General features: G+C 36.9%; 1 protein-coding gene across 1 annotated transcript; it reads left to right on the top strand.

Annotated features, from left to right (window-relative positions):
• Nucleotides 1-346: 346 nt before the first annotated feature.
• Nucleotides 347-1,285, top strand: LOC123944370 (olfactory receptor 4F3/4F16/4F29-like). The gene has a single exon (XM_046009440.1). The coding sequence runs from the start codon at nt 347-349 to the stop codon at nt 1,283-1,285; it is 939 nt and encodes a 312-aa protein (XP_045865396.1).
• Nucleotides 1,286-15,166: the final 13,881 nt, after the last annotated feature.

The following is a 15,166-nucleotide window of genomic DNA, read 5'->3' as shown; positions in this document are numbered from 1 at the left end:
TTCTTTTTCTCATTGTTTTGTACTATACTACCTTCCCTGCCTCTCCCAATCCTTGCTATGTGCATGTAAAATGTTTTCATATTTGCTTCATTTTCTTTTTTATAGATGAATAGTCCTAGAAGCCATGGTGTTAGGGATGTTGTATATGTAAGTGAAGCAACTGCTTTAGGTGATACCAGGTAAAATGCTTATTTAATAATGGCCCTGTGAGGGAATTGAGGGGATAGTCCTCACAGTGTGAATATCCTTGAATAATTAATCACTGTAATATAGAACTTTATTAACATTCTTATTTTAGATTCCTTTTTATTTTCTTTTATCTGGAAACATTCTAGCTGATAAAGTAATGGATGGAGTGAATCATTCTGTGGTGTCAGAGTTTGTGTTCCTGGGACTCACCAACTCCTGGGAGATCCAACTTCTTCTCTTTGTTTTCTCCTCCATGTTTTATGTGGCAAGCATGATGGGAAATACCCTCATCATGTTCACTGTGGCTTCTAACCCTCACTTGCACTCCCCCATGTACTTTCTGTTGGCTAACCTCTCCTTCATTGACCTGGGGGTTTCTTCTGTCATTTCTCCCAAGATGATTTATGATCTTTTTAGAAAGCGTAAGGTCATCTCCTTTGGTGGCTGTATCACTCAAATCTTCTTTCTTCACGTCATTGGTGGTGTGGAGATGGTGCTGCTCATTGCCATGGCTTTTGACAGATATGTTGCCATATGTAAGCCTCTCCACTATTTGACTATTATGAACCGAAAAATGTGTATTTTGCTTCTGATCGCTGCATGGGTAATTGGCTTGACCCACTCTGTGATTCAACTGCTTTTTGTTATAAAATTGCCATTCTGCGGCCCTAATTTATTAGACAGCTTTTACTGTGACTTCCCTCGGTTCCTCAAACTTGCCTGCACAGATACCTACAGTTTAGAGTTCATGGTCACAGCCAACAGTGGGTTTATATCTCTGGGATCATTCTTCATATTGATTGTCTCCTACAGCTTCATCCTGATCACTGTTTGGAAACACTCCTCAAGAGGCTCATCCAAGGCCCTTTCCACTTTGTCAACTCATGTCATGGTGGTGATTTTGTTCTTTGGTCCTTGCATCTTTGTTTATATCTGGCCTCACCCCACATCACACTTAGACAAGTTTCTTGCTGTTTTTGATGCAGTTCTTACCCCCTTTTTTAATTCAGTCATCTATACATTTAGGAACAAAGAAATGAAAGTGGCAATGAGGAAAGTATGTAGTCAATTTATTGCTTATAGAAGAATTTCATAAATGACAAAAGTATTAGGGAGTTTCCTTACTGACTTGAGATAATGTTAAATTCCTATGGTTTCAGTATCAGTTTCCAGGTACCTTATTACTGTTTAGGTGTTCCAGATGAAAATAGTATGGTTCTTTAAGAATCTTAACTGAGAAATTGTGTTGCTGCCCCTGGTTGGAGGAAGCATGTGGTGTGATTAAAAAGTATCTTCCATAGAAAGCCAATTGTTTGTCTCTCAGGAGACATTACCTTGATGAATTTACTGTGGTCTAGAATTCAAAACTGAATCTTGTCAGTGTCCAAGTGGGTTATATAAGGGAATGCTTGCTATTGACACTAAATATTTTGACATTGATACAAATATATGTATATCAAGATGTCAGTCTATCAATTTGCTCTTAAAAATTAGTAAAGTGGTCTGAACTGTCATGAAAACCTAACTTACTGTTTCATTATAGGGAAATTTCTGAGAAGTCAGGTGATGAAAAGGACATTAATGAGTAGGGAATCAGAGTAAGAGGAGTTAGATGGATTATTCAAATATTCAATCATGTCAGATTTTGATGATGTAGGCTCCTTAGACCAGACCACCTTTCTGGCTGGTCTCACAAGACTTAACTTTTGACTTTTGTTTGTACTGTGTTTCAGGCTGTCTAACCCCTGTGTTCTTTAAGATTCATTCTTATTTTCATTTGTAAATAGCCAGGTTCTTCCTTTATCTTCTGCTGTCACAATACTATTCCCGTTGCATTTACATGATTTGAGTCATTACAAGCTAAATTTTAGTTTGGGAGGCTTTATATATGTGATTGTATTCTCTTCTCTCAGAATGCGGGATTTATGTACACAGATTTAGAAATTCCAGTTCCTGTCCATTTCAATAAAGAGGAACCAAGGCTTTGTATTTGTAGTGCAAATTTGTAGTGCAAATAACTCTTAACCTTATATATCCTTACACATACTCCATACATCTTAACCAGTTTATCAATATTCCTATTGTCTTATAAATGGTTATTATTTACCTCATATTGTATCTCACTTGTTAATTTATATACTTCTTTTGATTTCCATTGCTCTTATATAATTCATTCATTTTTTTGAGCCCTCTGTTGGACACTTGGAAAACCAATACATATATTATCAGTTTACTAGCTACCACTTATGCTTAATTTCCCTAAAATTTATTTGGAAGCCATGTTTTTAAAATGGAAATTCCACTCAGTTTTCTCTTTCATTGATTAAATAACATTTAATAGCTCCAGCAGGGATTCCCAGAATCCTCACTGTTTACATGATTGCATAGATTTAGAAAATGGCTTACCCTTCCTACTCTTTTGTCTTTCTGCTTTTCTCTCAGGTCTGTATCTATTAGGAGATACATTCTTCAACTTCGTAGTGCTGAAAGACTTTCTGTATCATCTACTTTTAAAGGTCATTCTTTTTACTCTGAAAAAACAACTACTTTTAGTGGATATCTAGTCTGTTATTTGCTCAAATCAGAAACCTCCTTCTCTTGTAAATGTAGCTTTTTCTTGCATTAACCATGTAGTATGATTATGAACATAACAGGTAAATCCTACTTCTTTAATCCCAACTATTGGTCAAAAGTTTGGCTTCTGAACCAGTCATAATGCACATCTCTTAGCCACAGTTGAAGGGTATAGTTATGAGCCTCTGACCAAGATGGGCCAGATCTGAGCTTTTCCACAGGATGTTGGATTTGAGAATAGAGTGAAACCAAACTAAATCCCTTTTGGAGCTGTATTTGTAGAAACTTCTGGCAATCATATTTCCTGCTGTCAAAAATCAAATCTGAGATACTGAAAAAAGCTGAAAAAAAGTTATGTGGGAGAAGCTATAAGTTTTAAAGACAGAAGCTTGGTAATCAGTTTCTTGGTTCCAGCTGCCTTGAGCATTTAGCTTCATTCTTGCCCTCCAATTAGTTTGGTTACCAGCTGAGTGAATAAATGATACATTACATTATATATTATACATTAACCCTCTTGCTTAAGTCAATTTAAAGTTCACTTCTGTCATTTACAATTAAAAGAATACTGATAAACACATCTCTGGTTCTAGGAATATTTTATTTTCCATTACTTCTAATGTGGACTCCTCTATGTTTTATTATTTATTTAGGAAAATATTATTTTTCTTTAATAAAAGAAAATTCTTCTAATAAAGAAAAATTTATTTGTAAGTTAGAGATGATAAAATAGAAATCATCCATAAAATCACCATGTGGAGAAAAATAGTAGTAATACCTTGGTATACTTATTTCTAGTGTTTTTCTATGCCTAAATAAAAACATGTATTTACAAAATAGGGATTTAATGGTCTCTGTATTTTTATCCTTTTTGATGAATATTATATGATGAGAAGTTATTCACATTATTAAATATTGTGGTACAAAATAAAATTATTTTGTAATAATATTAATTATTTTATAATTTAGTATTGCATTACATGACTGTATCATATTTGTTATTCCTCCAGCATTGGCCAATTAGATTATCTTTAAATTTTTACTCTGTCTTGACAATCTTGCATATATATTATCTATATTTCAGATTTCTTCCTATATTTATAGATTGATATATTTGGAGTTAATAGGGGATAATAATCTTTTAAACTCTGTATTCACATTATCATTTCTCCCCAAAGATTAGTACCCCTCCCAAAGTACTGAATATGACCATTTATTAAAAATATTTGCCAGTTTAAAAGACAAAAAAAGATAAAATCTTTTTTCAGACTTCTTAAATTTATGTATGCTTGTAATTTTTCAAATACTGTTATTTACCTGAACTCTTTGAATTACATGTGTCAGGAATTCAGTCAAAACCAGTTTAAAAGAACTGAAAAAAAAAAGAAAAGATAGTTTTAATGTTGCAAAAGGAAAAAGATCTCGAGATTTTTTTTTTTTCGAGATGTTTTACATCAGTGTTAATGCACTTAACACTCGAACCATACACCTAAAACTGCTTAAGGTGGCAAATTTTAAAACCACAGTAATAATAAAAGATATTTTATTTTTAAAGATTTTATCTATTTGAGTGGGAGAGAGAGAGAGAACTTGCACACATGAGTGGAAGGAGAGGCAGAGGGAGAAGCAGACCCCCTGCTGAGTGGGGAACCCAAATTAGGGCTTGATCTCAAGACCCTGAGATAATGACCTGAGTCAGAGGCAGACACTAAACCAACTGAGCCACCAAGGCACTCCAGATAAAAAAGGAATTGAGGAATTTGATAAAAAAGGAATTGAGAGGTAGGCTGGGGGTTTGTGAGGGGTAGGGAAGGAAAAAATGAAACAAGATAGGATCAGGAGGTAGACAAACCATAAGAGACTCTTAATCTAACAAAACAAACTGAGGGTTGCTGGGGGGGTGGGGGGCCTAGGGAGAGGGTAGTTGGGTTATGGACATTGGGGAGGGTATGTGCTATGGTGAATGCTGGGAAATGTGTAAGCCTGATGATTCACAGACCTGCACCCCTGGGGCAAATAATACATTATATTTCATAAAAATAATTAAAAAAAGGAATTTATTGACTCAGGTTATTGGTATGTCAAAGAGTGGCATCAGCCTCACGGACTCCAGGGATTTTCTCTCTGGATAAACTCTCAGATTTTGTCTCTCATTCACTCCCTTTCTCTTGCTGTGCTCTCTCTTTCTTTCTCTCTTCCCTCTCTCTTTTAACTCTGTCTCTGTACCTTAATCTCATTTTCTTGTTTAACACATAGATTTCTTTATGTATGGTGTTGGAAGAGAGGAGAGGCTGCAAATAACTCCCAAGTTTAAGTCTTTCCAGCAGAGCAACCCCATGGAAAAGGGAAAAGTTTTCTTTCTCAGCTCCGTATTAAAACCCAGTGAAAGGATCCTAACTGGCATTGTTTTGATTGATCCTAACTGTGAAGGGTTTTCCATGGGCTGGGTCTGGATCACATGCCCACCCCAGTGTGTAGGGGCCAACATATTCTGGCTGAGAGCCTCCAAAGAACTATATGAATTTGAGGAGGAGCATTTCCCAAATGGAGGAGATGGGAAACAACCATCAGTGAAAGGGAAAAAGTGATTTAGGGCAGGCAAGAAATAGTCTCATATTTTTTCTTATTTGAAATAGAATGTTTGCTGAAGTGTTCTTCCTCCCCATCTTCATATATAGAATATTAGTTTTGTCATATTGATTTACCAGTTTCACATACATGTTGAGGACATTAACTCCTTTATTATCATATTTGTGCTCAAATATTTCCCCCAATTTGTTGTATTCTTTTCAATTTTACCTATCATATTCTGCAACATGAAAGTAATGATTTCCGTGACTCTAACTTCATGGAGTTTTAAAATTGTGGCTTTATAGTTTTATTCTTTATTATGACTAAGTTTTATTCTTAGTCTTTTTCCATTCTAATGCCTAAAGAATATCTGTGAACATTTATTTCTTTTTTTTTAAGATTTTTTTTTATTTATTTGACAACAGACAGCAAGAGAGTTAACACAAGCAGGGGGAGTGGGAGAGGGAGAAGCAGACTTCCCACCGAGCAGGGAGCCCAGCGTGGGGCTCGATCCCAGGACCCTGGGATCATGACCTGAGACGAAGGCAGATGCTTAATGACTGAGCCATCCAGATGCCCCTAAACATGTGTTTCTAAAATATTTTATCCACCTGAAAATTATTTTTAGTGGAAGTAATAGAAGAGAATCTAAATTTCTCAAATTTGCTTTTTAATTTTCTTCATTTGGTGAATAATCATTTCTCTTCTGATCTGTAATCATTTTATATCACACTATTACATAAAACATAGTCCTTGTCTCTTCTGAGATCGCAGATTCATATTAATATATCTTCTGGTGTCTTTCAAACAACCTTTGACTGAATAAATGCAAAATGAGCCTTATGATCATCACTTAAAACTGTGTCTTCTTCCACTGTTATCTATCCAGTCATGAAAACAAGAAACCCAGGAGTGATTCTCATCCTCTCCCTTACCTTTTCCCTCCACCTCCCCTTTTAAATTTTTCATTTATGCAGCAAATACCAAGTGCCTACTGAGTGCCAGCCATTATTGTAGGCTTTTGGGATAGCTAAGTTAAAAAAATATATGTATTTAACATATATATATATAAAATATATATTATATATATATAATATATGTATTTTATATGTGTATATAAAATTCCTAACATTGTGGAGCTATCCAGACAATAAATAATAAGCCAAATAAACAAGTTCTATAGTAAGTTAAATAGAAATAAGTGCACTGACAATATAATAGAAAAGGTTAAGGTGAATCTGAAACTCCAGAGTTTTGGGGAGTGGGTTGCATTTCTGAATAGGGTAGTCAGGGTGTAGGCATCCTTGGGAAGTGGATTATATATATATATTATATATATATATATATATATATATATATATATAAATGTATATATATATGTCAGTGGATTAATATATATAGTGGATATATATAATATATCATATTAATTTATAGTATATAATGATAATACAATTATATATTATATATTTTATTATAATAATATACAATATATTTTATATCTAATAATATGTACCAGTATATTTATATTATATATTAAGATACCAATATAATATATAATACACTTTATTTTATTATATTAATATATGAAATATATAATATAATATTAATATTATATATTATATATATAATAATCAACTGACTTTTATATGTCAGTGGATTATTAATTAAATATCAGGGAGAAGGGCATCCCAGGCCAAGAGGATAGTCAGTACAAAGGTCTAATGTGCTTGGTTGTATTCAAGAAACAGCAAGAAGGAGTGTGACTGTCAGTATAAGAGGGAAAATAGTAGGAAACTATTCATGGAAGTACAGTGAGGCCAAATCATACAGGATTCTGTAAATCATTGCAACATATTTGTTACATTGTAACAATTGTTACAATGTAACAATACGTTACATTGTAACATTTGCCTTTTACTCTGGGAAAGGGGGATCCTTGGAGGATTCTGAGCAGAGAGGTGAAATGGTATCATTTACATTTAAAATTAACTTTGGGAGAAGTGTCTGTTCATATCTTCTGCCCATTTTTTGATATGATTATCTGTTTTGTGTGTGTTGAGTTTGAGAAGTTCTTTATAGATCCTGGATATCAACCTTTGTCTGTACTGTCATTTGCAAATATCTTCTCTCATTCCATGGATTACCTCTTTTTTTTGTTTCCTCTGCTGTGCAGAAGCTTTTGATCTTGATGAAGTCCCAAAAGTTCATTTTCGCTTTTGTTTCCTTGGCCTTTGGAGACATCGCTTGAAAGAACTTGCTGTGGCTGATATCGAAGAGGCTACTGCCTATGTTCTCCTCTAGGATTCTGATGGATTCCTGTCTCCTGTTGAAGTCCTTTATCCAGAGTTTATCTTTGTGTACGGTGTTAAGAGAATGGTCGAGTTTCATTCTTCTACATATAGCTGTCCAGTTTTTCCAGCACCATTTTTTGAAGAGACTGTCTTTTTTCCACTGTATATTTTTTCCTGTCAAATGGCTATCTGACACATGAAAAAATGCTCATCATCCCTAGCCATCAGGGAGATTCAAATTAAAACGACATTAAGATATCACCTTACACCAGTTAGAATGGCCAAAATTAGCAAGACAGGAAACAATGTGTGTTGGAGAGGATGTGGAGAAAGGGGAACCCTCTTATACTGGTGGTGGGAATGCAAGTTGGTGCAGCCACTTTGGAGATCAGTGTGGAGATTCCTCAAGAAATTAAAAATAGAGCTTCCCTATGACCCTGAAATTGCACTACTGGGCATTTACCCCAAAGATACAGATGTAGTGAAAAGAAGAGCCATCTGTACCCAATGTTTATAGCAGCAATGGCCACGGTCACCAAACTGTGGAAAGAACCAAGATGCCCTTCAATGGATGAATGGATAAGGAAGATGTGGTCCATATACACGATGGAGTATTATGCCTCCATCAGAAAGGACGAATACCCAATTTTTGTAGCAACATGGACGGGACTGGAAGAGATGATGCTGAACGAAATAAGTCAAGCAGAGAGAGTCAAGTATCATATGGTTTCACTTATTTGTGGAGCATAACAAATGATATAGAGGACATTGGGAGATGGAGAGGAGAAGGAAATTGAGGGAAATTGGAAGGGGAGGTGAACCATAAGAGACTATGGACTCTGAAAAACAACCAGAGGGTTTTGAAGGGGCCGGGGTGGGAGGTTGGGGGAACCAGGTGGTGGGTAATAGGGAGGGCACGTTTTGCATGGAGCACCGGGTGTTGTGCAAAAACAATGAATACTGTTACGCTGAAAAAATAAATAAGTTAATTAAAAAAAAAAGATGAGGACTGAGACTTGATCATTAGATTTTGATACAGAAGTCATGAGAGAATTGAAAAAAATTTAGTGGAGGTTGTGTGGGCAAATTTTTTTTGGAGTGAATTTGAAAGGAAATACAGGAAAGGAATTGGACCAAGAGACTAGAGGCAACTCTTTTGAGGAATTTTGTTGCAAAGGTATTTAGAGAAATAGAGCAGTAGCCAGAAGGGAAAGTTGAATCAAGAGATTTTAGTAAGATGGAAGATACAATACATGGTGAAAGCTGAGTGGAACAGTACAATAGAGAAGGAAGCACAGATGATGTAGAAGAGAGAGAGGGGGGAAAGCTGGAGTGGTTCTTGAGTGCACAAGAAGGAAGGATTATAATGAATGAGGTTTGGTGAGAGCCTTGTCACTTGTTATAGAAGGAAGACAAGAGGACATACTTCTTTTCTGGTCTCTTAAGTTAGAATTCTATATCTATTTTCAAAAGTGATGTGGCTGCTAATTTTCTTTGTTGTGGTGGTGTTCTTGCCTGGTAATTTGATTTTGCCTTATAAGATAGGTGGGTAAACTTTTGTAGCAACATGGACGGGACTAGAAGATATTATGCTGAGCGAAATAAGTCAAGCAGAGAGAGTCAAGTATCATATGGTCTCACTTATTTGTGGAGCATAACAAAGAACACGGAGGACATGGGGATATGGAGAGGAGAGGGAGTTGAGGGAAACTGGAGGGGGAGATGAACCATGAGAGACTGTGGACTCTGAAAAACAACTAGAGGGTTTTGAAGGGGCGGGGGAGGTGGGAGGTTGAGGAACCAGGTGTTGGGTAATAGGGAGGGCACGTACTGCATGGAGCACTGGGTGTGGTGCAAAAACAATGAACACTGTTATGCTGAAAATAAACAAATAAAAAAAATGATAGGTGGGTAACATTGTATCTTTATTCTGTACTTTGACAAAATTTGTGTCAAAGAAGAATGCTGAAGAGAAGAACAAGAATGAATTTTGTATTTTTGGGTTCAAAGATGAAACTAAGCTTTATTGATATATAATCTAGTTTAATACATAAATTGAAGTCATGCATATAATAATAGTGCTTACTCTGCTATGCTGTTCTAAGGATTCAATAAAATAATATGCAAAAGATTGATTGCCAAAAGCAGTTTATTTTCACATTTGAAAATATTCTTTCTTTTTTTTAAATATTTGTTTATTTACAGCATAACAGTGTTGATTGTTTTGGCATCACACCCAGTGCTCCATGCAGTACGTGCCCTCCCTATTACCCACCACCTTGTTCCTCAACCTCCCACCCCCCCGCCCCTTCAAAACCCTCTAGTTTTTCATAGTCCATAGTCTCTCATGGTTCATCTCCCCTTCCAGTTTCCCTCAAATCCCTCTCCACTCCATCTCCCCATGTCCTCCATGTTATTTGTTATGCTCCACAAATAAGTGAGACCATATGATTGCTTGACTTATTTCGATCAGCATCATTTCTTCCAGTCCCGTCCATGTTGCTACAAAAGTTGGGTATTCATCCTTTCTGATGGAGGCATAATACTCCATTGTGTATATGGACCACATCTTCCTTATCCATTCATCCGTTGAAGGGCATCTTGGTTCTTTCCACAGTTTGGTGACCGTAGCCATTGCTGCAATAAACACTGGGGTACAGATGGCCCTTCTTTTCACTACATCTGTATCTTTGGGGTAAATACCCAGCAGTGCAATTGCAGGGTCATAGGGAAGCTCTATTCTTAATTTCTTGAGGAATCTCCACACTGTTCTCCAGAGTGGCTGCACTAACTTACATTCCCACCACCAGTGTAAGAAGGTTCCCCTTTCTCCACATCCTCTCCAACACACGTTGTTTCCTGTCTTGCTAATTTTGGCCATTCTAACTGGTGTCAGGTGGTATCTCAATGTGGTTTTAATTTGAATCTCCCTGATGGCTAGTGATGATGAACATTTTTTCATGTGTCTGATAGCCATTTGTATGTCTTCGTTGGAGAAGTGTCTGTTCATATCTTCTGCCCATTTTTTGATATGATTATCTGTTTTGTGTGTGTTGAGTTTGAGAAGTTCTTTGTAGATCCTGGATATCAACCTTTTGTCTGTACTGTCATTTGCAAATATCTTCTCCCATTCCGTGGGTTGCCTGTTTGTTTTGTTGACTGTTTCCTTTGCTATGCAGAAGCTTTTGATCTTGATGAAGTCCCAAAAGTTCATTTTTGCTTTTGTTTCCTTGGCCTTTGGAGACATATCTTGAAAGAAGTTGCTGTGGCTGATATTGAAGAGGATACTGCTTATGTTCTCCTCTAGGATTCTGATGGATTCCTGTCTCACATTGAGGTCTTTTATCCATTTTGAGTTTATCTTTGTGTACGGTGTAAGAGAGTGGTTGAGTTTCATTCTTCTACATATCGCTGTCCAGTTTTCCCAGCACCATTTATTGAAAAGACTGTCTTTCTCCGTTGAATATTTTTTCCTGTTTTGTCGAAGATTATTTCACCATAGAGTTGAGGGTCCATATCTGGGCTCTCCACTCCGTTCCACTGGTCTATGTGTCTGTTTTTATGCCAGTACCGTGCTGTCTTGGTGATCACAGCTTTGTAGTAAAGCTTGAAATCGGGTACCGTGATGCCGCCAGTTTTGTTTTTGTTTTTCAACATTTCCTTAGCAATTCGGGGTCTCTTCTGATTCCATACAAATTTTAGGATTATTTGCTCCAGCTCTTTGAAACATACCGGTGGAATTTTGATCGGAATGGCATTAAAAGTATAGATTGCTCTAAGCAGTATAGACATTTTAAGGATGTTTATTCTTCCAATCCAAGAGCATGGAATGGTCTTCCATCTTTTTGTGTCTTTTTCAATTTCTTTCATGAGTGTTCTGTAGTTCCTCGAGTACAAATCCTTTACCTCTTTGGTTAGGTTTATCCCCAGGTATCTTATGGTTCTTGGTGCTATAGTCAATGGAATCGATTCTCTCATTTCCCTTTCTGTATTTTCATTGTTAGTGTATAAGAAAGCCACTGATTTCTGTACATTGACTTTGTATCCTGCCACGTTACTGAATTGCTGTATGAGTTCTAGTAGTTTGGGGGTGGAGTCTTTGGGGTTTTCCATATAAAGAATCATGTCATCTGCAAAGAGAGAGAGTTTGACTTCTTCCTTGCCAATTTGGATACCTTTTATTCCTCTTTGTTGTCTGATTGCCGTTGCTAGAACTTCTAATACTACGTTGAACAAGAGTGGTGAGAGTGGGCATCCTTGTCGTGTTCCTGATCTCCACAGGAAGGCTGCAAGCTTTTTCCCATTGAGGATGATATTTGCTGTGGGTCTTTCATAGATAGATTTTATGAAGTTCAGGAATGTTCCCTCTATCCCTCTACTTTGAAGCATTTTCATCAGGAACGGATGCTGGATTTTGTCAAATGCTTTTTCTGCATCAATTGAGAGGACCATGTGGTTCTTCTCTCTTCTCTTATTGATTTGTTCTATCACATTGATTGATTTGCTAATGTTGAACCATCCTTGGAACCCAGGGATGAATCCCACCTGGTCATGGTGGATAATCTTTTTAATGTGCTGCTGGATCCTGTTTGCTAGGATCTTGTTGAGAATATTTGCATCCATATTCATCAGTGATATTGGTCTGAAATTCTCCTTTTTGGTAGGGTCTTTGCCTGGTTTGGGGATCAGGGTAATGCTGGCTTCATAAAAAGTGTCTGGAAGTTTCCCTTCTGCTTCAATTTTTTGGAACAGCTTTAGGAGAGTTGGTGTTATTTCTTCTTTGAAAGTTTGGTAGAATTCCCCAGGGAATCCGTCAGGTCCTGGGCTCTTGTTTTTTGGGAGGTTTTTGATCACTGCTTCAATCTCGTTACTAGATTTTGGTCTATTCAGGTTGTCAGTTTCTTCCTGGTTCAATTTTGGGAGTTTGTAGCTTTTTTTCCTATCTCTCTCTCTCTTTTTTTTTTCCTTTTTTCTTTCCCCCTTTTTTTCTTTCTTCTTTCCTATTTCTTTTTCTTTTCTTTTTTCTCTCATTTGGGTGGGGAATCCTGATTGAACAGAAGCGTTCTTGGGTGGACATTGACTGCACCACAATCGATAAGTCCAGCTGCATCGGTTCAGTCATCTCTTACCAAAATGACTAGGAGGAGGAATACCCAACAGAAGAAAAATACAGAGGATAGGCCTTCTGCAACAGAGCTAATGGCTATCGACATAGACAATATGTCAGAAAAGGAATTCAGACTAACAATTATCCAGGCAATAGCTAGGTTGGAGAAAGCCATGGATTACCAAACAGAATTGATTAGGGCAGAACTGAAAGCCTCCAGAGATGATGTTCACAATATTAGGGCAGAACTGAAAGCCACCAGGGATGATGTTCAAAATGCTCTCAATGAGTTCCAATCTAATCTAAATTCTCTAAAAGCTAGGGTAACTGAGACAGAAGAGAGAATTAGTGATCTGGAGGACAAACAGAGAGAGAGAAAGGATCAGGAGGAAGCCTGGAACAAACAGCTCAGAAGCCACGAAAACAGAATCAGGGAAATAAACGATGCCATGAAACGTTCCAACGTCAGAATTATTGGAATCCCTGAAGGGGAGGAAAAAGAAAGAAGTCTAGAAGATATAGTGGAAGAAGTTGTCTATGAAAATTTTCCCAATCTCACGAATGGAAACAATGTTCATGTACTAGAGGCAGAAAGATGTCCTCCCAAAATTTTAGATTCTTGAAAGTCGTCACGACACCTTATAGTTAGAATGCGGAATTATGTTTCAAGAGAGACCCTCTTAAAAGCAGCTAGGACAAAGAGGCTCCTTACATACAGAGGAAAACCCATTAGAATAACGTCAGATCTTTCCACAGAGACCTGGCAAGCCAGGAAGGGCTGGCAAAATATATTCAGAGTACTAAATGAGAAGAACATGCAGCCAAGAATACTCTATCCAGCAAGACTGACATTCAAAATGGATGGAGAGATATAGAGTTTCCACGCCCGGCAAGGCTTAAAAGACTATGCAACCCCCAAGCCGACACTGCAGGAAATATTAAGGGGGGGTCCTATAAAAGAGAAAAAATCCTAAGACTATCATTGAACAGAAATATAGAAACAATCTACAGCCAGAAAGACTTCAAAGGTAACACGATGTCAATAAAAACCTATCTCTCAATAATCACTCTCAATGTGAATGGCCTAAATGTGCCCATAAAATGACACAGGGTTGCAGATTGGATAAAACGACAGGACCCATCCATATGTTGTCTACAAGAGACCCATTTTGAACCTAAGGATACACCCAGACTGAAAGTGAAGGGATGGAAAAACATCTTTCATGCCAATAAGCCTCAAAAGAAGGCCGGGGTAGCAATTCTCATATCAGATAAATTAGATTTTAAACTAAAGACTGTAGTCAGAGATACAGAAGGACACTACATAATTCTTAAAGGGACTATCCGTCAGGATGATCTAACAATTGTGAATATCTATGCCCCCAATATGGGAGCACCCAATTACATAAGAAAACTATTAATCAAGTTAAAGAGTCAGATTGATATGAATACAATAATAGTAGGAGATCTTAATATGCCTCTCTCAGAAATAGACAGATCATCAAAGCAGAAAATTAATAAAGAAATAAGAGCATTGAATGAAACATTGTACCAGATGGACCTCATAGACATATACAGAACATTCCACCCTAAAACAACAGAATACTCATTCTTCTCAAGTGCGCATGGAACCTTCTCCAGAATAGACCACATACTGGGTCACAAAGCAGAACTCAACCGATACCAAAAGACTGACATTATTCCCTGCATATTCTCCGATCACAATGCTTTGAAACTGGAACTCAATCACAAGGAAAAGTTCAGAAGGAACTCAAACACCTGGAAGCTAAAGACCATATTCTTTCTTTTAAAAAAAAAACTCAAAATATTCTGTCAAGGTTTAAAAATACTTTTCTGTATTTTTGCATTTCTAAGATGGAATATGTACTATTGAAATGATCATAACAATTTAAAATGCAAAAGTCCACTTTCTATTTTTCTGTGGAATGCATATTCAGTTACAGTAAAATAAAGACTCCAAATTGTCCTAGAATATGGCAAAGAGTCTCTTTCTCAGAAAACTACAGATTCTTATTTCTTCTTATGAATAGCCTCTCTGCTTAGCTATACTGGGAAAACTAAAATGATCATAGGTGATAATTCCCCAGGTCAAGTGATCTCAGTCTGGCAGTCCCAGATCTCTGCAGCATCACTTGGTCACTGCCTTCTGGGGTTGTAATTAGCTTTCACCCTTACTGTGACACTGTTTTTATAAAGCTCTTTTTGTATGTCTGTAATGATCCTGAATAGGATCTTGTTGGGGGACCAAATCTAAATCTTTAGTGATGCCGATCTCTTAGTTCCCCTCACAAAACAGGTAGGTGAGGGGGATAAGAATGGTAAGAAAATCAGAGAACAAATGTTTCTCCAATCTAGGGGTAGAGATGGTTTTGATAATGTGATGAAGATTTTCTCAGGTCAAATCCATTCTATTATA

This window comes from Meles meles, chromosome 6 (assembly GCF_922984935.1).
Source record: "Meles meles chromosome 6, mMelMel3.1 paternal haplotype, whole genome shotgun sequence".
NCBI classification, from domain to species: domain Eukaryota; kingdom Metazoa; phylum Chordata; class Mammalia; order Carnivora; family Mustelidae; genus Meles; species Meles meles.
Note: the sequence above shows the minus strand (reverse complement) of the source record. Positions and strands in the feature narration are given on the sequence as shown.

Bases quoted from the DNA above. Each gene is read 5' to 3' on its own strand.
- LOC123944370 (XM_046009440.1), top strand. From the start codon at position 347: ATGGATGGAGTGAATCATTCTGTGGTGTCAGAGTTTGTGTTCCTGGGA.